The 26,858-nt window shown below is 44.4% G+C and overlaps 1 protein-coding gene across 4 annotated transcripts in view; it reads right to left on the reverse strand.

The window, feature by feature from the left end:
* Nucleotides 1–26,858, reverse strand: part of CTPS1 (CTP synthase 1) — a 218,302-nt gene that overhangs the window by 159,274 nt on the left and 32,170 nt on the right. For all 4 annotated transcript variants that reach the window (XM_086956865.1, XM_086956864.1, XM_086956862.1 and 1 more), the window contains exons 5-11: nt 26,594–26,710; nt 25,905–25,988; nt 23,589–23,669; nt 22,085–22,236; nt 16,901–17,033; nt 6,118–6,206; nt 5,447–5,541 (exon numbers count right to left, since the gene is read on the reverse strand). In XM_086956865.1, the coding sequence (XP_086812991.1) occupies nt 5,447–5,541; nt 6,118–6,206; nt 16,901–17,033; nt 22,085–22,236; nt 23,589–23,669; nt 25,905–25,988; nt 26,594–26,710 (751 nt within the window). The remainder of the gene's footprint in view (nt 1–5,446; nt 5,542–6,117; nt 6,207–16,900; nt 17,034–22,084; nt 22,237–23,588; nt 23,670–25,904; nt 25,989–26,593; nt 26,711–26,858) is intronic.

Below are 26,858 nucleotides of genomic sequence, written 5' to 3' on the forward strand. Positions count from 1 at the left end.
GGCCTTGCCAAGCCAGCAGCAATTCAGCCATGACCACTGACAGAACTGGGTGGCATTGAGAAAGGGGCCTGCCGCTAATCCAACCGTGAACCAGTAGTCCTCACTGCAGATCTTTTACAGTCTGCCCCACTATCTGGATTCAATCAAACACCTTTTCTGAAGTCGTATCAATTGTGGCCAATGCAGAGCCTTCATGTGACAAAAGGCATGTGACATTATCAGAATGCAGGAGGACAACAATCACAGCAAGCTAGAGTCATCCTGAGGTCCAAGACAGAGGCTGAAACATCGGGACCATAGCCATAATGTCCGACTCTTTGTTTATGGGGAAAGGCATGAGACTGTAGCATATCCAGAATGGCTCTGACTAAAGGGAGCGTCTGTGAAGAAGTCTGGTGTGACTAGGACTCGAAAGTGACCACCACTGATGTTAGAAGGTTTGCTGTAGTCTGGAGGAGGTTGACGCTACCTGGGGCAAGCTCTCCTTGACCAACTAGTCATTGCGGTAGAGGAAGACTGGCTACCCCACTCTCCACAGATGTGCTGTGACCACCGCCACCACTTTCGTGAACACCAGAGGGTGGCTGGTAAGTCTAAGGGGAGCAATGTAAATTGAAAATGCTCTTGTTAAATAGTGAACCAATGGTAGTGCCTGTGGGCTGTTAGACAGGGATGTGAAAATAAGAGCCCTGCAGGTCCAAGGTTACCACCCGGTCTCTAGAGTCCAGGATAGACTAGACCTGGGTTAGCACCAGCAACTTGAATGAGTCCTTTCAGAGAAGGGCATTGAGAGGGCGGAGATCCCAAATAGGACGAAGGCCTCCATCCTTCACTGGCGCAAGAAGTTATGTTATGTTATGTTATAAACCATTTTGTAGCGCGCTCCGTTACTTGAGAGTATCCTGGCGCGGGTATGGGAGAGGCAGACAGCAAAACAAGAAGGAAGCATCTCAGATTACACTCTTGTACAGATGTGTTTTCAGGTGTTTTTTAAATGCATCAACTGTTGGCATGGAACGCAGGTGAAAAGGGAGTGCATTCCAGGCCCGAGCCACGATCACAGAGATCGATTGGCCACCGAGTCTCGCTCGCTTAAAGCGGGGAAGGGCCAGTTTGAACAGAGTGGAAGATCTGAGGGTGCGTGCGGGGGCATAGCTGGTAAATCTCTTTCTCAGATACAGGGGGCCTAAGTCGTGGGTAGCACGAAACGCAAGCACCGGAGATTTAAACAAGATGCGCTGAGCAACAGGAAGCCAATGGAGCGTGCGCATCTCAGCGCGGACGCTCTTCCATCTAGGGATGTTAAATAGAAGACGGACAGCCGCATTCTGGATGATTTGAAGGCGTTTCACCAGATAGGCCGGAATGCCACTGAACAGTGCATTCGCATAATCCAGCCTTGCCAGTTTGAGTGCCCGAGCAACCGTCTCCTTGGCATCCCTAGGGAGCAAGGGGAAAAATTTGCGGATCATTCTCAGAGTGGCAAAGCAGGTGCCAGTGAGCTTTTTAATATGATCCTCGAATCTGAGGTCTTCTGTGAACCAGATGCCAAGGTTTTTGGCAGGTCTCCCCATCTCTTTAGGGCTGGGAATGTTAGGGGGCCACAGCATGTTCTTGAACGAGGGGGGGAAGGAACCATAAAAAACCACTTCCGATTTGTCCTCATTGCATTTCAGCTGGGCCTGCGTAAGCCAGCGAAATACAGAGGACAAGCACAGATGAACTGCCGACGTATCCAGGCTATCGTCTGGCCAGGTAAACAGCAGTTGGGTATCATCTGCGTACCCTATGATCTTAGCCCCATACTGTTCCGCTAGATAAACCAGGGGGGTGATGTAAACATTGAACAGTAAGGGGCTAAGAGTGGACCCCTGCGGGACCCCTTTAAGCAATGGTTTAGGCTCAGAGGCATGGGGAGGCATCCAGACTTGCTGGGTCCTGTCAGATAAAAAAGAGGACAACCAATCTAGAACAACCCCCCCAATACCAATGGCAGACAGCCGGCCAAGGAGGAGCTCATAAGGGACGGTATCGAACGCGGCAGAGAGGTCCAATAAAATTAGGACCGCTCTGCCGCCCCCATCCAGGCACTCCCGAATTGACTCGGTCATCTCCACCAGCGCCGTCTCGGTGCTGTATGCAGCCCTGAAGCCCGATTGGGCAGGGTGGAGGGCATTAGAAGTTTCAACAAAGCTCTCCAGTTGTTGAAGAACCACCTTCTCACAGATTTTCCTGAGTGCCGGTAAAAGGGAAATGGGGCGGTAGTTCCCGGGAACCGTGGCATCCAACCCTGGTTTTTTCAGAAGCGGCAGAAGTTTGGCCTGTTTCCAAACTAAAGGCACCTCACCTGAGGCCAGGGAGAGATTCACTATCTGCGTGATCTCAGTGCAGACTGTTTCCGCCACTTCCAAGAGCACCCGGGCTGGGCACGGATCGGCTGGGGAGCCGGATTTCAGGGACTGGAGGAGAGGAAGAACTGCGCTCTCTGCAATTTGCGTGAAGTTTGTAAGCTGCTGACCAGGACATGGACATAGAGAATGGCGCAGGTCAGCTGCTGAACAATCGGCGGTTAGAGCCGCTAGAAGGTCCTGCTGAATCTTCGCTATTTTGGTAGTGAAAAAGGAGGACAGCTCCTCGCACCATTGCGCAGAGGACGGGAGGGTGGCAGCATCAGCAACAGGAGACATAAAGCTTTTAACAATCGCAAAGATCTCTCTGCTATTGTTATCTGCTTTGGCGATGCGTAGCGGGTGTAACACCCAGTACTGGCTCCTGGAACTGGAACTTTCTATATGACCCTTTTGGTCATTCCTGGAGGAAATATCGGATCCTGGCTCTGACAGGGTAGCTGTGTGCCGTCAAGGGTATACTAAAACGGTTTTGTGGTTGCAGCCGCTGGATGAGCAGGGGACCCAGCAGCATACTGCTCCGGCTGACTTCATGGTCTCTGGGACTGTGTCCTCTGCTACAAAAATGTTGAAAAACCTGGTGGACTGGAAGAAGAGTGCGGCGTTGATGGATGGGAAAACCTCTATGAAGTGGTCAAAATTGCTGGTTGAACTGCTTTGTGGAAGCGGACACGCCCCAGTAATGCGCTGTGGCTCAGCTCTCTTTAAAGCACTCTAAGGCATAGGCGGCTTTATCTCCAAAAAGGAGGGATCCATTGAAGGGCATGTCTAATAAAAATATGAGGAATTACCCAGAGAAACCTGTGGATCTCAACCAGGCAATGTGAGAGAGAGCCAAAATGGTGCCAATGGCACATCCCAAACAACCAGTTGTGTACAGTCCTGAGCTTCTTACAAATGTTGCCGTATCACAGCCTGCTAGAGAGACACCTGAAGTTAATCTGGAATAGCCAGTAAAACCTGAGCTACTGTATCCCAAAGGGCATCGGAATAACAGCCAAATAGGCAGCGGGCATTGATTGATCATACAGTAAGGCTCATGTAGCAGATTATCCTTAATTTGTTTGGACTCACGATCAGGAGGAGTGGTAGGAAAAGCGTTTGGGTTGACCGTGCTGGTGTAAGCTTTAACCACCTCGCCCTCAAGAGTGAGATACTGTGCCAGGAAGGCAGATTTGACAGGTGCGGGGCAACAGCGATGGGCAACATGCCTATTCCCGGGCATTCCTGAAAAGGGCTTGGCCTAAGTGCCCAAAACAGTGTAAGTTAGTGCCTTGTTGAAGGGTAAAGAGCCAGGCTGCAAGACTTCAGTTAATACATTTGTTTAAACTTCTACGGTTGGAAGTCCAATATTAAAGCTGTCCTTCGTATCACAACTGTGAAAGTAGTATTATAGGCTACATACATCCTCTTGTGGCGTTCATGTCAATGTGAACCGGATGAGCACAGTTGGAGGTAATGGGGCTGGAGCAGGCAACGAAGTCGGTGCTGGATTCAATGTAGATCCAAGGGACACAGAGGGCAGACCTGCCAGTACAGTCCGACTGGGGGCTCCTGCGGTTCCTTGGGGCCCGAAGGAACGCCTGAGGGAGCCAGTAAAGTGTAGAAGATCCCCAGCAAGGCGTCTCTGAAGGTTTCTAATTGCTGCAACATTGATTAAAGACCTCTGAAGTCAGCATGCGTCGGGGCCGGGGACCAAATCAGCTCCGAGGAGATCGAGAACAAGAACCGAGAAGTACAATGGCATCCTACTTCCCTCTCTGGAGTTTGAGAGTGGTGGGAAGGAGGAGTTTCCTGCCTGGATTTTTTTTGTTTCTTTTTCAACGTACCAAAAAACTTTGACCATGGCGATGACCGGCCGCAGGAACATCTTCGGGAGCAGGACCTCCCTTTTTAATTTGACTACTCACAATAAGGGGCCTCTTGTGCTTGGCCATGTAGAGTTTAGTTTTATGTTCAGGTATAACTTTTGGGTCCATCTGGGTGCAGTCACCACAGCCCTTGGAATCGTGGTCTGACCCCAGGCACCACAAACAGACTTTGGGCTGGTGTGTCACAGACATATGTTCGGCACAGTCCCTGCAGGGTTTGAACCCCTAGTTTTACACGATGACATTTCTCTTGCACACTGGTTAATTTATGATGAAAATTCCAGTTAAAAGATTAGGTAAAAGGTCTGGTTTGAGTTTCAAGGCACGGAAAGAAAGAAGTGACAACACGCATGAGTGCCATTTATATGCAGATTTGCCCGTCACTTCTGGAGTGGAACGATGTCAGTGAGAAGATGCATGATGTCATCTACTGGTGCACAGAGGTATTGCTAAAAAGTGTCTGGATTCCGTATTCACAAAGCGAGGAATCTGCAGTTAGAAGTATCCATTAGAATGTATGGTCAGGTGCATAAACCTAACAAAGCATTGTGACCTTTCGTATATTTCCATTACATGAAGATCACATTACACAAAGTAATGACATTTTAAGGATAAAAGCTGTAACAATCTAATTTCGAGTTAGCCACAGGAAAATCATCAGCAAAGAAGTAAAATGTCTAGTGAAAATGTAAAACATATATGCATAAAGGTTTCTTGTCAGACAAACATGGCAGGGCTTAGTGCTCTCGGGTCGTGCAGAGCAAAGCTGGACAAAAGAAAAAAAGAAGGAAGAGACTGGCTGCCTGTGAAAGCTATGACTGGACAGCCATGGTGTGGCTTGCTTTAACTAAAGCTGCAGTGTAACATTTTCAACTTCTGATAGCTACTGTGTCTTATTGTTTTTATAGTTAAAAAGGGTATTCTTACAGAATAAATCTATTCGTTTTGATTTACAGCTGTGATTGACTTGTTTTCAAGTTACAATAGACAACTCTATAGCGATTACATTTCTACATATAATAAGGTCTACGCAGTCCTGTAATAGTCTTTTCAGTTTTTATGGTGATCAATCAATATCCCAATATGAAGACTATGCTTTCCTTTCTCAGATTAGTATGCATGCTCTTAGGAAAAGTTGTGACAGCTCACTTAGTACTGAATACACACCCAGAAATGGCTTCTTCTGTTTTCTTGCCCAGGAAATCGCTTGAATTTTCCCTTCTGTACCTCGAACACCAAATCCTCCTGGGACGAGGACACCACTGAAAAAGGCATACAAATTATACCTTTAAAGTGATCTTGAGTGTCTGAAAAGCTGGAGTACAGGTACGGTTATATTCCCCTTCCCTGCTTCGAAGGGGGGTAATGATCTACATTTCTAAAAACTCGCTATGAAAGGTGCACTACTTCAACAAAGGATTAAAACCTATGTAGCAGAGGAGGCTCACACACAATAAGCTATGAATTGCTAATATATTTAAATATACATATTTTAAGTGTTTTGTTCTTATAGATGCACAAGGACAAACAATGCGAGGACATTCACAATTGTAACGGAAGAAAATGTTGTCAATGTTACCCTATTAAGCATTTAAGGCAATGCCCAAGGTGTATAGAACTCTACGGTCCTGTTCAATGTCTATAAATAAAGCCTAAGTACAGTGTTGATCAAATGGGCTTTCTCACACTCAAACTAGAACATTCTTGTTAAGCACTCTGAGATACTGGTGAATACAGATAGTATACATATGCATAGGTTATAGATATTTATGTCTTTCAAACCCGACTGAAGTACCATTACACAGTGGCAAAAGAATTATCTTAATATTAAAACATACTCTGCACTGCATAGCTTCTGCCAGGCCTCGTGATACCGAACAGGATCGTCTTGTAAAGTAACTGGTTCCAGGTCAGCTGAATCAATATACTGCGAAGGTAAAAATTACTCAACATCAGCAATGTCTTATATAAACATAGTTGTGAGACACATAAGAAATACTACGAGATCCAACTTCTTGAACTAAAACTGTTGAACTTGACCGCTTAAATCTACGATTTATCACAAATAATTATAGTTGCTATTTTGTATGCACCCAACATGTCAACTCAATTTACATTCTATCTGAAGATATCTATGATGGTCTAAATTAAAAGCATCAGGTCAACAGCTAAGGAAACAATTGACAACCAGAACTGCATGGCTGGTCATGTTTTTCACTCAGAGCACCCTGTACACCATTTATGGAAAGGGGCGACCAATCGGTCCCCCCGAACGTATGGCAGAGTACCACGATCCCCCCGGGAAGCCATCTTGGGCGGGAGGCGAGTCTCGGCTGGTATGCCCGAAACGGCGTAGCCGGGGCGCGCCTTTTCCCGCCCTCGAGTGGGTTGGCCTAGACACTAACGCGGCTGGCCACGCCCTTGGGGCAGGCAGGGGCGGGTTTACGCCCGCCCTGAAGACGGATAAAAGGAGAAACAAGACCAGAAGGCATCCTCTTGTTCCTGTGCTCTGACGCTGCACCTCCTCGCTGCACGTGAGCTCGAGACGGAACGAAGAGCCAATTTTGAGCGTTGTAATCCTCTTGTTTGTTTTTTAGATACTCTGCTGGAGAATGCCGAAGAAGGCGGGAAAGCGAATGACTACCGACCAGATGCTGCGTGTTCTCATGAAAGAGGTGACCGACCTAAAGAGGCGAATGGATAAAGATGAGGAAGGGGGCCCGAAACGTCCTTTGGAGGGAACAGCCCCCGGAGGAAAAGGCAAGAGGCCCAGGAGGGGAGCAGCTGGGGGAGATATCCCGGGTCCCAGTGTCCCGCTCGAAGCACCCACTCCCGTGCCGGAGGAAGGGAATCCGATTCCCGTTGTGGTCACCCCCGTGTCCGGGGAAGATATGCCGCCCGAGCTGGCAGCACAATTAGCAGCGTGGTTGGGTAAAGGTAGCGAGGGCGCCACGGCTGTCGACGCGCAGGTGTTGATGAAGCAACTGCAGGAAACTCGAGAAGCAGCGAGGGTATCCACGCCGGCTGCGGCCGTAGAGAAGCCACAGGGGACGGTTTTAGTCGCAGAGACAGCGTCCGGTTCAGGTAAGCGGCCATTGCCGATTGCGAGGGAAGAGTCGGCACCCTCTCGAAGGGAGAAGTTGGGTCAGCATGTCCCTTTAGCTATTAAAGAAAAGATATGGGCAGGGGAATATGTAAACATCTTCTCGTTGCTTACTGATCATTATGAGATGGAGCATGTTAAAAGTCAGAAGGACCTCATGCATCCGAGTGTTTGGCGCGCAAAGATGGCCGCCTTTAAGGTAAATGAAAACATTGGCAATTGGGGCAAGGCGTGGGGGGTTTTCACATCGATCTTGGGTGAACGGAGGCCCGAATTGCTACCCGAATTGCCGATTTATCAGTCACGGATCATGGGGTACTCGGTATCACACGAGGGTAATCATTGGTTTTGCTATGATAATCTTTTCAGAAAAGCAAAAGAACATGATAAAAACTTAACTTGGGATTGTTATGATTCTGTGTCCTGGTCCAAAATGAAGGATACTGGTATGTTGAAAGTGCCATTAGTAGGGAGTAACGTGGGCGAATCCTCCCGTCAGTATGCGGGGACACCCTTTCGATCAGGTACGGGTACCGACAATCACTCGAGGCCTACCGGTAATACAGGTAAAAGGGGGTTTGTTGGAACTTTAACAGGGGTAAATGTACTAGGCCCCAGGGGTCGTGCAAATTTAGACACGAATGTAGTGGGTGTGGGCAATCATCCCATCCTGAGTCCACGTGCAGAGCCAAAACGGGTGATAACGGGGGTAGAGGAGGTGCCAAACAGGTCTAACATAGTCCGAGGGGCGCCTTTACCTACCCCGATTGATACCTTGGCAATGATTCCCTGGCTCAGTGAATACCCGGATCGTGCTTCTGCTGGGGTGTTGCGGAACGGGTTTTCATATGGTTTCCGCATCCCAGTGGGGGACTTTCAGGGTGTGAAAAAATGCAAAAATCAGATATCGGTCTTGCAGCATACGACCGTGGTACAGGAAAAGATCCGGAAGGAGGTTACTCGAGGTCGAGTCGCCGGTCCGTTTAGTGTACCCCCGGTTGCTAACTTTGTTTGTTCGCCTTTAGGAGTGGTCCCCAAGAAGGACCCGGGTGAGTTTCGGCTGATACATAATTTGTCAGCCCCACGTGGTCTTTCCGTAAACGAAGCGATAGACCCGGAAATGTGTTCGGTGCGGTACGCATCCTTCGATGAGGCCGTAGCCATTTTGAATCGCCTGGGGCCCGGTGCGCTGATGGCGAAATCTGATATCGAGTCAGCGTTCCGGTTGCTCCCGGTACATCCAGACGATCAGCGTCTCCTGGGTTTCATGTTTCAGGGTCAGTATTACATGGATAGGTGTATGCCGATGGGATGCTCTATTTCTTGTGCCTATTTCGAGAAATTCAGTAGTTTCCTACAATGGGTCTTCACTAAGAAGACGGGTTTTCGACATGTGATGCATTATCTCGATGATTTTTTGTTCCTGGGGGCAGCCGGGGATCCGGAATGTGGGCAAGCTTTGGCTGCATTTTGTGTTTTAATGAATCAGTTTGGCGTGCCATTGGCACCAGGTAAGACGGTGGGTCCTTCGACTTGCCTCGAGTTTCTGGGGATCGAGTTAGACTCCGGAGAAGGTTGTTTCCGTTTACCAGGTGATAAAGTGTTAAAGTTCAGGGCATCCCTGCAAATGTGTATGAGTGAAGCTAAGGTTAAGCTGCATCAATTACAGCAGTTAGTGGGACAGTTGAATTTTGCCCTAAGAGTTATACCAATGGCCCGCCCTTTTTCCCGTTCGATCGCTCAAGCCATGGTCGGACTGAAGGAGGGCCATCATCGCACAAGGCTCTCGCCCGAAGGTCCGCCAGGACATGCGCATTTGGTTGGCATTTCTGGCGGATTTCAATGGTCGAGTCGTCTGGAACAAACCGGCCGTGTCCTCTGAGGAGCTGGGGCTGTGGACAGATTCGGCAGGGAGTATAGGTTTTGGCGCCATTTTCGGTACTCGATGGTCTGCACAAAAATGGCCGGCATGGTGGCGCGACAGTGGACTGACAAGTAACATTGCTTTCTTGGAACTCTTCCCCATTTTGGTGGCCCTGAGAACGTGGCCTGAAGGGTTCAGAGATCACTCTGTGGTATTCTGGTCTGACAATATGACCGTGGTTGAGTGTATCAATAGCCAGGCAGCACGATGCAAATGGATTTTGAGACTGCTCAAGGAAATCGTATTACTGTGTATGCAATTGAATGTGCTATTCAAAGCAAGACATGTCCCGGGGATAATGAACCAGGCGGCTGATGCCCTTTCTCGTTTTCGTATGCAGGCCTTCTGGGGTTTTCTTCCCACAGCGGACCCGGAGCCAGCACCCTTTCCCGAAGCTCTCTGGTCTCTCGGTGCCCCGAACTTCGTAACCTCGTGGGAGAGAGTTTAGCACCCAGGACGAGGAAGGCATATGAAGGGGCGTTCCAGTCCTATTTAGCCTTTTTGGGGACTGCTAGAGAGGAGCTTTGGGGTCAGGAGGAATGGGTAGTGAACTTTCTGATGTCTTTACATCTGGCAGGAAAATCGGTGGCCACGGCCCAGAGGCATCGGGCTGCCATTTCCTTTGTTGCTAGGGCTCATGGGATCCAGGACCCGACAGCGTCTTTCGTTGTGCAAAAAGCGCTACGAGGGTGGCAACGCCTTGAGGGTCGCAGAGTAGATGAGAGGCGCCCGATAGGTTTGGATAGGTTGGCCCAGTTATTATCCAGACTCCCTACAACATGTTCATCTCACTTTGAGACAGTGTTATTCCGAGCCGCTTTTACGCTGGCATTTCATGGAGCTATGCGGGTAAGCGAATTAGTGGCGAGGAACAAGCAGGATGTTACGGGAGGGCTGTGCGCAGAGCACGTTCAAATCAGAGGGGAGACGATGACTGTCTCGTTTGTAAGGTCCAAGACCGATCAAAGCGGGATGGGCGACTGCATAATTTTACACAGGTTTCCCGGGTCGTCCATGTGCCCAGTGAAGTGTTTAGAGGATTATTTAACACGAAGGGTGGCATCATGGGGGGGGGACCTTGTTGAGACACGCGGACGCCACCCCACTGACAAGGTTTTAGTTTCAGCGGGTGCTTGCGATGTCAATTACAGCTGCGGGCTTGAACCCGGGCGAGTTTGGGATCCATTCCTTTCGGATAGGGGCTGCTACAGAGGCTACAGCCAGGGGTCTGAATGTAGAACAAGTTAAACGTGTGGGGCGTTGGTCCTCCAATTGTTATAAAAGGTATGTGCGTTTGCACATGTTGTGAAGCTGTAATGATATACTCACGCTTCTTGTTTTGTTTGGTTTTCAGTTACGCAAGCCTACGAGGCGGGGCGGACTATGCAGTCGACCCAACACCGGGACAGCGGTCAGACATCACCGGCTGTGAAAAAGGAGGTGTGGGTCGTGGGCCACTCATACGTGAGGCGTGCCGCGGACGTATTCAAGGCAGGTGACATGGTGCACGTGGCTGGGCAATACGGGTACAGTGTGTCCTTCTACGGAAAGGGCGGTCTCTGTATTGACCAGTTTCAATCATTTTTCGAGGGTTTGCTAGGGCGGACGAGGTCACCGCCGTCTGTAGTCATAGTACATCTTGGGGGCAATGATTTGGTCACCACTGGTAGACGACTTCTCCTGGAGGCGATGCTTTCCACTGTAAGTTGGTTAGCGAGGAGAGTTCCAGGGTGCACAATTGCGTGGTCCCATATGATCCCACGAAAAGTGTGGCGGGGGGCTATTTCTGTTTCGGCTTTAAATCACTCGGTGAGAAAAATTAATAACAAAGTGAGTAGGTTGTTCCGGTCCAATGCACTGCATTCTATTTCGCATGGGTGTATTAATGATGACAGTATGTATTTGGGGGACGGTGTTCATTTGTCTCGGGTGGGGAATGAGGTACTCATAGGAGACTTCATAGCTTGGCTAAAGATGTTAAAACATGACCTTTAGATAGGAGTGTGGTGGGGGGTCCGGATAGCCGGTCAACTATCCGGACCTGTGGCGGTAAGGTCATGATCGGTGAGCACTAATTGGAAGATCCCTATGAGTGGGCGTTACCCATTACGGATGGGGGCGCTCGGGGGAGGTGGCCATTGGCCCCTCAACGGGGAGGCGGTCCCTTCTAAGGATGGGTCGCCGAAAGGAAAGGGAAGGCGGTCAAGGCCCCTTCATGGGTAGGAGGGGTTACAGCCCCCTCCTGGTGAATTTCCCGGGGCCAGGACGTCTGCGACGGCAGATGTGGTAAGTTGTGTGGGGTGTGGGGGGGGTCTACGCTACCTTCTAGATACCTCACACGAGCCTCGTACGACCTTTAAGTGGCGTCGAGTTTTAGTGGGGCCCCCGTCAAGTCAAGGGAAATTGGAAGTTGCACTTGAGGTATGCCTCCGTGCCGCCCCTCACAAGGGAGGGGGATATGTCTGGGTTAGGGATCTTGACACCGGTTACGACCTTGCCGTTGGCCCTTAAACGTTAGGATGTACAATTTCAAAATTTCAAGTAAATGTTTTGTAGGATGTTAGTTCGGCTAGGAGAACCTTTGTATTAGAGGATATGTTAAGGTCAGCCAAACATCGCAATGTGGTAATGAAATTGTACCTAATATGAAACTGTTATTTTAATGTTTTAATTTTCTTTCATATTTTAATAAATACGGCCGGGAAGGGTAACTCCCTTCCCGCCTTCCAAAAGTTCAAGAACTGTTTCCGGTTTCCCATCCTTGGGGGGAGTGTGTTGAGAGGGGGTGGCGGGTATCTCAGCCATATGGAAAGGGGCGACCAATCGGTCCCCCCGAACGTATGGCAGAGTACCACGATCCCCCCGGGAAGCCATCTTGGGCGGGAGGCGAGTCTCGGCTGGTATGCCCGAAGCGGCGTAGCCGGGGCGCGCCTTTTCCCGCCCTCGAGTGGGTTGGCCTAGACACTAACGCGGCTGGCCACGCCCTTGGGGCAGGCAGGGGCGGGTTTACGCCCGCCCTGAAGACGGATAAAAGGAGGAACAAGACCAGAAGGCATCCTCTTGTTCCTGTGCTCTGACGCTGCACCTCCTCGCTGCACGTGAGCTCGAGACGGAACGAAGAGCCAATTTTGACCCACCCACCAGCCCCTGAAGACAGCGAATGGTTTTAATAAAGTTTGAAGGATAACTCTTGATTTTCGTTTTCAGGTTGTGCTATTATCGTGAAGATTTTGAGTATGCAATAAAGAATGGTCGATTTGTGTTATGTTTTGCAAATAAAGTAATTCTGCTGTAGTGTTCATCAGTACGCATGCTTTGAGTAAAGTTGTTGTTGCTACTGTTGGTTAGATGTAGTCATTTAGTATTTAGTTAGCATTGTCGTATTTATTTTGGTCGGGCGGTAAGGTCATGATCGGTGAGCACTAATTGGAAGATCCCTATGAGTGGGCGTTACCCATTACGGATGGGGGCGCTCGGGGGAGGTGGCCATTGGCCCCTCAACGGGGAGGCGGTCCCTTCTAAGGATGGGTCGCCGAAAGGAAAGGGAAGGCGGTCAAGGCCCCTTTATGGGTAGGAGGGGTTACAGCCCCCTCCTGGTGAATTTCCCGGGGCCAGGACGTCTGCGACGGCAGATGTGGTAAGTTGTGTGGGGTGTGGGGGGGGGTCTACGCTACCTTCTAGATACCTCACACGAGCCTCGTACGACCTTTAAGTGGCGTCGAGTTTTAGTGGGGCCCCCGTCAAGTCAAGGGAAATTGGAAGTTGCACTTGAGGTATGCCTCCGTGCCGCCCCTCACAAGGGAGGGGGATATGTCTGGGTTAGGGATCTTGACACCGGTTACGACCTTGCCGTTGGCCCTTAAACGTTAGGATGTACAATTTCAAAATTTCAAGTAAATGTTTTGTAGGATGTTAGTTCGGCTAGGAGAACCTTTGTATTAGAGGATATGTTAAGGTCAGCCAAACATCGCAATGTGGTAATGAAATTGTACCTAATATGAAACTGTTATTTTAATGTTTTAATTTTCTTTCATATTTTAATAAATACGGCCGGGAAGGGTAACTCCCTTCCCGCCTTCCAAAAGTTCAAGAACTGTTTCCGGTTTCCCATCCTTGGGGGGAGTGTGTTGAGAGGGGGTGGCGGGTATCTCAGCCATATGTTCCCAAAGCTGAAGCTACACAGAATAGTCAAAGTAAAGGTGTGCTCCACAGGGACACAGGAGGAATGACTAGAAAACATTCTAATTAACAGGCAGCTTTTATTTACTTCTACCCAAGTCCCCATCATATGCGAAATTCACATACAGGTAGAGCATTTAGGGGAAAGTAGACAACATTGATTAGTTGCATATGCTGCAGAGAAAATCCAAGTGGTTGCTTACTAAGTAGCAACACACGAGCAATGCAGACCAGATAGGGAGACTGTGGATTTAAGATGGCTTGAAAAGAACCATGGCCAAGAAAGGGGAGAGAGAAATCAATAAAAAGAGATGGAGAAAGTTTGCAAGCTAAAAGAGTAAAAACAAGCATTGGAAATGCAACCGGTCTCACATTTGTTTGAGTTAGAGCTTTTGGAATTGTAAATGGCAATTTCTTTTACCGATGTGTTATGGCATAGAAAATAGGTCTTGCTTTTGGGACTCATAAGAGATTTTTAAAGAGATGTATAGCCTGTATTTAGAGGTGGTGTTTAATGTTAATATATGCCCCCTTTTGTACTGCTTTTGGCCGCCATAAGTGTGGCAGGGTATGCTCAGACGTGAGTCCCTTGCTCACTTTGCCACTGGATTCAAGCAAGCCGGGCTGAAGACGGCTGGAATGCCAGAAACCGGTCCTCGGAAGCTTGTTTCCGGTCCAGGGAAGACATGGCTTGGCAGTTCGGGCTGGAATGTTCCCATGAGGCACAGGGTCAGACTGATTTGCATATAGCCATGTCTGAACTGGGGTGGCAGAGTGGGCTAAAGAATGGTGATGGATTAAACTCAGATATTTTGACTGGGTGCGAGTGTTTGATTGATTCAGATGCTCCGTCCATCCCCACCCCCTTTTTGTACCGCCCAGGAACATATGTGGCCTGATGGCTAGAGCTGCAGACTTTGGACCTGGGGAACCAGGTTGTAGTCTCGGCGTCGGCTCAATGTCCTGTGATTCTGGGCAAATCAATTCATAATGCTGCAGAGGCAGGGAGTGCAAGCCGCGATGTCACTTCCATTATTCAGCTTGCCTGAGACACGGACGCGCTCAGGGAAGGCTGTTACAGGCAGTTTGAAGGACTTGGTTATGTCCAGAAGTTAGAAGGTGGTCAACATGGACAACAGGAGAGGAGCAGGGAATTTAAAACTTCAACATCATGAGAAGGGGGTGGGGGAGGGTAAATGAAAATCGGGATACGTGGTAGCACCTGGAGCTACCAGCAAGAGCAGGGAACATGAGCTGGAAATTCACAAAAGGAGCCCAGGCACAAGAAAAAATAGTTTGCGACAGTAAGCATGTGGCTGATCATGGAATAATGCATGTAACAGTGGTAGTCTCCAGGGTGTGGCTAAAACAGTAAAAGGAGTAAGCTATTCACCAATGAAAACAAAGGATTTTTGAAAAGCACATGAAGGAACCAATCAAAAAGGGTGGAGCGTGCTGAATGCCGAAACAATAGATACAGCATGTATTGAGAGCCAGCGCATGCGCTGAATAGGCAAGACCTAATAATGCAAAAGGTAGAAGCTGCTAAAGTAACATTCCAGTGTAATTGTAAAATAATTACAAAGCAGGCTCCAACTTTCATCATGTCAGAAAATCTGTAAATCATGGGTATTCTCTGTGAATGTATAAAATATAGACAATACTCGTACTTTTCTAAATCAATATGTCTAATTAAATGCAAATTGAAACAGAAAATAGTCGCTCTTAAAAATACATTTTTAAAGCAATTAGCCACAACAGATACAGAATTGTAGACGAATGAAAACGTTGCTTATGCACTGTTTTTTTAAATAAATAACAAGAAAACATATGATGTCAGAGATCTTAAACTGCAAACAATGAACTATATGCCCTGCCAGTTGAGTAACTAGGGAAGCTGCTCGGTCATATTATTTGCATGAGGCTAAGGTAGTTTACTTTTCAAGGACAGATTGTTAAAGAATCTAACCAGACCCTAGTTCATAATAGGATCTTGAAATTCAGGGGCACTGGGTAGGTAAGCACACAAGGCAACAAAATGGTTTCATCTACCTGCATATGCACTCTTTCTGTAGGGACATCAGGATGACAAGATGACGTCACCCACCTCTGGCTGCAAGTGATAGGAGCGCTGATGCCCCTGCTTAATCTCCAGGCTTGAAGGTGGAGGCGCTGGAGGTTGGGATGCAGGACCGTGCGACCTGGAATGCAGGTCAGCACCGAGAGGTAATATGAGGGGGGGACACAGAGTTGTACAAGGTCTACATAAGAACACCTTAAAAGGCCGTTCTGTGGCTATAAGAATGGCTAGGGACCAACCCTGATGTAGCATTTTCAGAATGTGAGCAACTAAGGATATGTAGGAAATATAGTCAAGCAGAAAATTCCACATCACCTGTTGTTAGGGGACATGGCACACAGTGATTGGTGTCATGCCATGTTCACTTGTCTGCACCAAAACTCGCAGCCTGCTATGCCAGTCCTGCATGCGTTTAGCGAGGGGTCTCTTAGGGTGGCACAATTCGTGCTGCAACCCTGAGAGACCCTTTTTTAGTTCCTTATGCCATAGGTACAAAGCATACCATTTACTAGGGACTTAGAGAGTGCTAAAGGTATTGCCAATAGGATCAAAACAATTATACAGTTTTAGGATAGAGATCTGGTCCTGGGTACCTGGTTAGCAGAAATCCAGTGCACTTCTAGTCGAAATCATATCAAAAGCCAGGCAAAAAGTGGGGTTGACCATGTCAAAAAGGGGCACTTTCCTACAGTGTAGGTGTCCATCAGGCTGCACCCTTCACACAACTCTGATTCGTGCTTCAGGCTTTGACACCAAAGGCAGACCTTGTGAGGGTTTGAGATGGTTGTCTGTCCAACAGGATCGTCTGGGTTTAGCAATATCTTTTTAGAGGGTGGCATCCTTACAGCATTGCACTATTTCTAAAACCTTCATGGAAGGCAGAAGTGTTGACGCAAGTTAATCAGGCAACCCCTGCGTGGCATAAAGGGAATGGCAGCTTACAGAGTTAAAGGAGCAAGATTAGTTTTCTTTTTCCTGCAGTTTAACTACAGATACTATCATTTTTGTTCAAAACACTGAGCTGCAGCAAATTCTTCAGTCAAATATGCAATCCTCCATCTCATTGGCTCAAGCCTAAAAAATAAAAACGAAAGTGATGCTTCTCATAGGTATGTTTCCCTGTTAAACTTGCATTTTAATTTGGAACCATGTTACTGGAAACGTCCTAAACACCACTAATAATCAACATTATTTGAAGCATGATCTAAAATTCAGTTTACATTAATTCCTGAGGCAAACATATTACATGCACTTAGTGCAAAATAAATATCTATTGTGAGTATGTACACATGCCTTTTTCAAAAAGATTTTTTTAACAAAGTCTTGACAATGTACCTTTATCTCGAGCTTGTGGTTTATTGCCAGGGCAGAATGTTCCAATGCCTTAATGACGGATGCATACGAGTCTGAAAATTTTGTGTATTTGCCAACAAGCGCGATGGAGCACGTCTCAAGCAAGCGATCAGCTCTGCAATCAAGATATAACAACTTATTGCAAATCTCTCTGCGTTGATTACTATAAATTAAACTTTACTTTTTCCATACCATCACATCACAATAATATTTTTCATAATTGACAATTTTATGCCCTCAGATTCTGTCCGACCACGCAAACAAGTTCTCAGGGGAAAAACACCTGCTGGATCTCAACTGAAGCTGGAAAGAAAAAGACATTCCCTCCGCTCAACAATTACGTCATGACAACATTTTGCATAGGCACCGGAGGGAAACGTGGTTCAGGAGCGGTACTAACCATTGATATAGTGTTGCATGGGTGAGTGCTCAGCAGGTCATGGGCAAGGTTGTTTACTCCAAATACTAATGAATGCTTTTGACTTGCCTTATGTTGGGGCTGTTTGGCATTCACTGTGAACAGAAAGATGCAGCCTAACAAATGTGGTTAGGCAAACAAAACAGCAGGTATGCTCAGTGACTTCCTAGCTGGCATGAGGAGGCATCTAAACAGTGTGAAATGCAATAAATTATGAACATACAATATAAAAGTGACGTTAAGGAGCATTGCATCCAACAGTACAGTAGTTGGGTATTTCCATGCTTATAACAGTGATCTCTCCATGGCCATTCTATTTGCTGTTGTTTAAACCTCCTAAAACATTTACACCAGCTGATCCCACCTAAACACACACATCTATAGGGCAAAAGGTGGGTCTACTACCATAGAAGACATACAAGCAATTTGTCACAGCCCTCCTGATCTTACCCGTAAAACACCAAGAACATCTGACATATCACTGAAGTCAACGCACTCAACCAACATAGAACATATCCATTCTAAAAAGAGATAGTACATCTCCACAAGCTGTACCCACAATGTTTTGCATTTGAAACTGCTGAATTATTTGAAAACTCCTTCCCTAGATACAGAAAGAAATGAAATCCCAAACCGATGGCATATAACATACCATGCCAATGTCAATAACATGACAAATTAAAACAAAAAACCTCAACATTAAGTACATAATCATAGTTGAATAAAAATGAGTGCCTAAAGATGTAAAAAAAAAAAAAAAAGAAATCTCAGGTCTTCCTCATGACGAATGGGAATGAGTCTATTTTAGACATGCACATCTACTGCGCAATACTGCCAATCAATATTTTAGAGTTTATTGGCCGAAAGAAAACCGCCAAATAGATGTACTTCCAAAAGCAAAGGCTGAGTCATCATTATCATCATCTTTATTCGATCATATAAAAATAACCATAAAAGCACCTATAAATACATCAATAAGAAGATATCATTACAAAATATTATCCTTTAAAATTACAAATATTTCTTCACAGTCCTGGAATAAGATGAGAATGCATAAAAAGTATAAAAAATAAGACATTTCATATCGCAGATCTGGTTACATTGTGATCAAACTCAGTGGGCTACATGTCATCCCCTTCCTTTTCCTCATGCAGGCCCATAAGAATGTTGCTACAGAGTAGTAAACCAAAGGGTCGGGCAATGTGTTTAGAAAAAAGTAGTGCTACCCGACACTGCTTAAAGCCCATTTTCTTTCAAATTAGTTTCAGGTGGGCTTTCCTTTTGCTCTCATAGAGCCCACAGGATAAAACCAAGTGCAGTTCAGTTTGGGGTGATAGATTATCACAAAGGATGAGTCAAAATACTTTTGGAGATTGGTAAAGGAGGGGAAAATGAAAAAGGGGAAGTTGCAGTTCAACAGCAACAACAGAGGTCTGTTTAATAATGTACAGAAAGGATGTTACAGAAGCAACAAAGCAATTGGTGTGCACAACATGGCCTAAAGAATCCCCACTAACTAACATACATTTAATAAAGGATCTTCAATAAACAAGTACAATGACATGAGAGCACAATGACTGTTGAATTAGTGTGGGAAGGGTGCCTTGATAGAAAAGCTCCACAGTGATATAGAGATGGTAGAAATATGCTATATAAGTAATGATAACTGGTAAAGGACATTCTTTTATTTACATTGGAAATACTTACATTATCGCATTGGATCTCATGTGCAAGGTTTTTGTTCATCAAATGATTTTATATGAGAACAAAGACATTGGCTCGTTCTACCTTTCTGCAGAGAGCGAAGGTCTGATGATTCTTGACATTTAGGGACAGGATGAGAAAAAAAATCATAAAGAATGGAGTCTAATTTTTTTTTTTAAAACTACATATTCTCAAATGGATGTCCAACCAACATCATATCTGTAAAATCATGAGTCTTCATTCGTCTGTGGTAAGTGTAGTTACTATGGTGTTCATATCCTCCAACCTTGCATGTTTTATAATCATTTACTATTAAAAGACTGATCTATGTCCAGAATTCGTTTTTAGGAATAGCATGCAAAATATTTTAACTTGGTTTTATCCCCAATATGAAATGTTACGTTTTTAAATAGGAAAGAGAAAGTATTTGAAAGAAGCACTTTAAGCATTTTTAATTAAACTCTCTCGCCATCCATATACGTTAATCTTGTTTAGCAAAATGAGTCATTTTCAAACATAAATTGTTTCACTCCCCAGCACACATTAGAGATTTACAAGAAGGGTTTCCCTTGTATGGATGAAAAACATTTAGAAGTATACATGTTCTTTTAAAGCACCCAATCCTCTCTCTCAGTGTTCTAATAGTACTGCCTATGTATTTCTTTGTACACTTGCATTCTACGGCATACACAACAAACTTTGTCAAGCAGTTAATATTAGTCCTGATATCATATGTCTTACCGCTGGGACCCTGAAAGTGTGCCCACTTGCAAGCCACACACTTCACACCCAAAAAAAACGTTGGTGCGTTCCGTCAGCCAGTTTGTTTTGTTAGGTATGATAGGGTAACTTGGGCTTAGTATATTTCTTAGTGATAAACCCTTCCGGTATGTAATGTTTGGTTTCTCCGTGATGTGGTCTCTCAGAGATCTGTCAGCTCGTAATAAGTGCCAGTGCTTCTTTAGACTGCGTCTGAGTACCCCGGACCAATTGTTATATCCGGTAACCAGTCTCACTGTTTCACTCTTTGTAGATAACATTTGCTTATCCTTAAGGGTGTCAACTCTCTTCAGTTTGTCCACCTTTTGTTCAGCTTTCCTAAGAGTTAACCCATCATAGCCTCTCTTCCTGAATCTCGTCATGGTCTCTTTCTTTTTCTCTTTGAATTCACTATCTACACTGCAGTTACGTCTCACCCCGACCAATTCTCCATATGGGATTGCACGTATCTGATGCTGTGGGTGTGAACTAGATGCATGTAGTATCGAGTTGCATGCTGTTTGTTTGCGAAAAAGTCTGCTGTGAATTTTTTCGTCCTTCACAAAAAATTCAACATCTAAAAATGAGATTTTAGTTTTGCTCATTGCGGATGTGAAGCGTATGTTACAGTCATTGGAGTCAAGATCTTCAATGAAACCCTTTAGCTTAGTCTCTGTGCCTGTCCAAATCATAAGGCAATCATCTATGTACCTTCCCCAATACAGTATGGAGGCATTCCAATTGGCGCCCTTTGGACCCCAGATTCTATTCTCCTCCAGCCAGCCCATAAACAGATTGGCATACGAGGGAGAGAATCTGGAGCCCATCGCCACTCCTTGTTTCGGTCTGTAACAGTTACCCTGGAATATAAATACGTTGTTATCTAGTATAAGTTCGACCATTTTAATTATCTCTGTATGGTTCTAGGCACTGGCGGAACTGCGGTTATGCATCTTCCTAATAGCTATTAATCCTGGTTCTCTCTTGATGCTTGTATATAAAGCTGTGACATCTAAAGTCACCATATACATGTTGTCATCCCAGCTAAAATCTGACAGTATAGCCAGTATGTGTTTTGTGTCTCTAATAAATGATGGTAAGCTGTATACTAAAGTTTTCAAGAATACATCTACAAATTCTGAAATCCTCTCCAACCAACAAACGTTTCGAATTCTATGGAATTGAACACACACCGAGACATCCCAGAGGGGGTAATAGGGAACTAGCCCTACGTAGGAGAGAAGCGCTCTGGATATTGAAGCTTAGGAGTACAGAATGCGGGCTGAATATCTATCAGGAATTGCATTATTTCCTGGGTGATTGAATACAATACGTAACTGGATGTATGGTCTATGTGCCGTTTTTTGACTTAGATGCACTGTTGACATACATGTTGCATTGCCGCTCACGAGTGCCTATGATCTAATAATGCAGAACGAGTTGATTCATGATGACTTACTATGACTGTGCAACGAAGCGATCTTTTTTCTTTCTGTTTTCGAGTATTGGATGCTTTAAAAGAACATGTATACTTCTAACTGTTTTTCAACCATACAAGGGAAACCCTTCTTGTAAATCTAATGTGTGCTGGGGAGTGAAACAATTTGTATTTTTGAGTGGGAACTCAGAGTTTGTAAAGTTTAGTGATTCTCTACACCTTTCAGCACCATTTCACATAGTGGCTAAACTAATTTATGTGTGTAATTTCCACCAAGAGGCGCTAATACCCTAGGATTAATACCACATTTCGAGGATTTCTGTCATTTTCAAACATTTACTTCTACTAATTTTATTAACAGGGAGTATAGTATGACCATACACAAATGTTCTTACTTTATGGGACCTTCAATTGGGCACCTTTTGTCTGGGATGGCTTTAAAAGCTACCTCTGGGCACATTTAAATGGGTTCATCTTGAAAACACCACTCTGAAAACTCAAAGCACATTTTGTCTGGATTCTCTTCAAGGCAACTCTCTCACCCCATTTATGGAGCACATTATATTGTGGTTCACTCAAAGTCTTCCCGGGCACTTTTTGCCAGAGCTCACTTTAAATTAGTGACCAAAAGTGCACCATTTGTCTTCAAGTTCTTTTGAAACATCACTGCCACTGGGACATTACTTCTGAATGCTCTCTTCAAAACCTGACAGTTCACAAACCTGACATTTCACCGCCAATGCATATTGGCTTGCTCTCTTCAAAGCATCCCCCTGAAGATTTAGTCTGGTTCTGTTCAAACCCCCACCCACAAAGCTCAAGGCTCTATTTATGATCAGGCCCTCACCGGTCAGCCATCTCTTTCCACTTCATAAGCATTCGTCGGGGCTGCTTCCCAATTGGAAGGTCCAGTCTTCGTCTGAAATAGTCCACCACTCCCTGCTCTTCTAGTAAGGGGGGAACTCGGTAAATGGAAGTGACATCATGAACGCAGATTACCTGTTCATACCAAATTAAACAAAATGATCAGTTAAACAAAGGAAAACGTGACCCGTGACGGAAGCCCTTTTACGAAAATCAGCCATGGGTAAGAAACACATAATAACACACCAAGTTGAGTATTACCAGAATTCTTGCCACTTGTAAATGGCCTTTTTGAGGCTAGTAAATGTTACCATTTTCAGGCGGTTTTGCCACTAAACATCAAATGGGGCTTGCACCTTGATCATTCAAAACAATCTCAAAACATGATGATACCATTTCACAAACCCTCTGGGTAAACTGATTACACACAAACATTTGGTAGCAAGGCCCTCTGATGCTTCGTTCTGGAAGTCTCCTTCCACTATGCCATTGAGTCTTTGGTGGACCAAGCTGCAGAATATTTTGACCATGAACAAACTGGCAGCAACAATCAGACAGAAGCTTAGAAAATTTAAACAGGTGTGGGCACATTTCACAATGTGCGCAAAAAATGACGTAACTTCTGATGTGGCTGTCTTGTTTGTCCAAGAGGTGATCAACTATTCTAGACTAGCAGCAATGTCCCCGCCCTAGGATAGATGAAGTCAGATGGAGGAATCTGTGCTATTGGAATGATATAGTACTTAGGTTTTCCCTATGTAATGCATTATGATGTAGAAATGTACGATTTCATTTGACTGTTGGTAGCTGAATTGTTTCTTGTGATATAATATGTTTGCTACTTTGTACCATAAACCCAGTTCTTAAAAAATGATTTGAAGGCTGATATGCTTTGGTGACATTCCTTTGTTGCCGTATGCCTCATCAATCCAGAATTTGTATAGCACCAGCTGCAATAAGTATGGCACTGAAGTGCTTTCTTTACTTATTTTGTTCTAATTTGCCATTTATGAACTGTGTACTCTTGTTTAGGGTTGTGTGGTTAGTAGGAATTTGTGAACTCTCAAGTTTTCTAATGAGTTGTGTTTAAATATCTGAGCCAAACTTCCATGACGCCTTCAACAACCTTTCAACCACGGTTTCCCGGCTCAGCCTACTATATCCAAGACCTGCACCAAAGTCATTTTCAAAGAGTATGCACAGTATAGAACAGATTGCTGTAGAGTAAATACTGCACGTTATAGGCAATCCAGGCCTATAACGTGGTCCTTTACAACTAGATGAGGACTGAAACCTTTTCTAATGGAGTGACTGGACTCTACAACTTGCATACTAAAGTTTTCCACATGCATCAAGCACAGACTGGTACAAACAAAGTACTCAACATAATGCCCCAAAGATATCTGATTTTCACACAAAGATAGAACAGACCCAAACCTTCTGAAGAAGGGCAACTTATCTCAAATGAAAGAACATCCCAGTCCTACCTGTTCTGGTTCCACATGACAGAACATGGAGATCTTCTCCTTGACTGAAGTGTCAAGAGGGGTGGAGCATCTGCAAACAACCTAGTAGAGAAAACAAGTCAATGGCATAAGACACTACATTTTACATCAAAAGCTTTCGCTGTGGCTTTAATATCAATTACTGCAATAATATAAATGTTTAACACTTTGGTTTACTCAAAAGGTGCCTACATTCATTTTTTACCTGGATACATCGCGAGACCCGATTCATGCGGCTTTGCACCTTATTTGAAGGACATCAATTTGAGTGGATATTCTCCTCAAGCACGTGCAGGTTTTTATCTGAACGCACACGTTGGCTACCGGTCTATGGCTACTATACCATATGTCTCTTGGATGTTCACATACCGGCGCATTGGCTCGTTTTAAATAACTTTTCCAAATTTGACAAAACAAAGAGGATCACTACGAATGTTTGAAAGAGAAGCCAGTCGACAATCTTCATTACAAAATTCCCTTACAACTAGACAACCTCCCAGAGACACGGTGTTGCATGAAACTTATTTTGCCTTGAAGAAGTCCTATTCAAACAGTACGAAACGCGTTGGCTGATGTTTTTTTGTATGGATTGACAATAAATAAGAGATACATCACACAACTGGCATGAAAATCAACTTTCTTCGTAGAATCAGATCCCAGTAGAATTTATGAACATTAATAATCTTTTTTGTAATTCAAATGGAGGTGCAATTCCGATTTAGCTTTTTCATTGGTAGTATTCCCTGTGGGGGAAGTGCTTCTGGGTAGGGGGCACATTTGAAAACCTGCACACAGTCTAATGTGTACTATCTATAAATAATTCGTTAACTTTCGGAATTGGTGCTGCATAAGTGCTTTGTGGTCCACTGTCCACTTTTTGTTTTTGCCTACATTCATAAACTGCAGGAGAATCAATACTCGTCAGTTTACTTACGCTTCAGAAAGGTATATTACTTTCCTCGTAGTTCTAAATAGAGGTTTAGGGATGGAAAACAGAACTTTGTAATTGCTTGGACAACCTGTAATACACAGTTATGTAATGTAAAGGTCATGTTCCTTGTTGTTTACCCAAGTGAGCTCAGCTCTAAGCTGGTCTTATCCAGTATACTATTGAGCATTTAGTACTTTCAACATTAACAGTTACCAATCTATAGTTGGAGCAAGCAAGAGGACAGCAGTTAGAACTACTGTATGCCAAATACAGCATTATCACAGCAACACATTTCATGACAACTGAAATCTAAAAAATAGTGCAGTTCTGGGTGTTAATGTTCCCGTAGCAGAGACCTGTGAGAAACCTCAATACATTACCTGTAGGTATTGGGCTGGGCTTTCAGCAAGGTTGCTCAACTTTTCCACACTGAGATCCACAAAAAGGGTAACATCAAGAAAGGTAAGAGTAACACCAGATATGCAACGGATTTTTAAGCTGTAAATTCTGCAGCAACAAGTACTACATAAAAACCAAAGGTAATATAAATTTGCTTTTATTTTGCTGATCAAATTTCCTCTGCTAGTTTTCTGGCCATCAATCAGAGGGGTCAGATATTACAGGATAGGATGGCGGTCCTTATTACAGTAATTAATAACTGTAATCAATTTGTTTCCAAAAAATAAAATTATGAGGTTGTTTTCTGTCTGAACATTATTAGGTAAAAGGTGTGCATGTCGCAAACATAACCTTAACCGTGCTGTAGGAATAGACTTAAGTAGAAGGCAACAAGAAGCTATTTGGAGAAGGGCTGATATAAAGGGGGGCGGGGGGTTGAGGTCACTATGATTTAAAGGAATAAACATCTTTTTTTTCAAAAACAGCAATTAAAACGTTGAACAGTGTAGTGACAGCTAATCAAAGAAAATTATACATTGCCATACTAATAGTTAAAGGTGCTATTCAACTACTTAAATATGACCATACACAGTGCCAGCTAAAAGATCCATTAATTTGTCATTTTCCTGCTGTAGTAACCCACATTAAGGTAAACTGCTTGTGTAGAAAAGGAATTTACCCTTGCGTAGCAAATGCCACTGCAGTGGCATCATGGTTTTGCAACAATAAACTAATTCTCCTAATATTTCTGTGGCTGTGGGGAGGGTGCATGCAGGGCAGGCAGTTTGAGTGGAAAAGAGTAACACAAAAACAGTCTACCCCAACTGCAAGCAAAACGCAAGCATACACCTAAAAAAGCCCAATTGTTTTTCCATGAAGATCTTTTTATAGGAAAGCTTTTCCTTCGTTTTCACCAATTCACATACAATACATTTGTTTTTAGTATTTATCAAATGCAGTTTTCTTACCAAGTCTGGAGACAGACCAAGTCCTCGAAGTTCACGGACACTATTCTGAGTAGGTTTTGTTTTCTGTTCTCCTGTAGCACTTGGCTAGTTGGTAAAAAGAGACAATTTTACATGCTTACATGGGTGTTGCTGTTAACTTGGAAGACAGTCATCAATTACAAATTCAAATTCTAATCCTTTTATGCTGTTGAAGCCCCATTGTAGGGTCGAGTTCCGAATAACTTTTTGAAAATGCAACAAGAAAAAAAAGATATAATGACAGCTCTATGCCGTGCCATCATACTTGTTTGAATTTTAACCACTTCAAGCTATATTAACTTCGGAATGTCAATCGAAATTTCCAAAGTCCTGCATATATAAATTAAGATCCAGTGTATACATACAATGTGAAAATCTACTTTTAATTATCAGGGAAACCCAATTCTATTTGTTTTAAAAAAAAAGTTGTTCTTTAACTTGTGAATGAGACAGTAACGTTTTAGAAGACATGGTAAAATTTAAGATTATACAAGATATGGAAATATACCAATTAATTCTATATGAACATTTGAAATGTGTAATTAATTCTTAAATGCTTATGTTCACAGCCGTGTTTGGATATATGATGTCTTATGCAAACCTCCACATTTCATTTTAAACATAGACTGGGTAAGCTATTTCACTTACAAGCTAGATTTATTTATGCGTACCTGAGGAACAAGACTGACATGGATATTACAGAAATTTTCTTTTTTGACCTTGAACTGAAACTGGCGGAAGGCCTCAACAAAGGGCATACTCTCTATATCTCCAACTGTCCCTCCAAGCTATAAAGAAAGATAAAAGTACAGTCTAAACAAGGCTTTAGCTTGAAAGCTCAAATTTGTTTTTAGATGCTTTACTATAAATACATTGATACAAAAACAAGCAATAAAGCAGTGTTTCACAATTTTCATATAGAGCTCAAATAATACA

This window comes from Lissotriton vulgaris, chromosome 2_1, assembly GCF_964263255.1.
Source record: "Lissotriton vulgaris chromosome 2_1, aLisVul1.2, whole genome shotgun sequence".
Lineage (NCBI taxonomy): Eukaryota > Metazoa > Chordata > Amphibia > Caudata > Salamandridae > Lissotriton > Lissotriton vulgaris.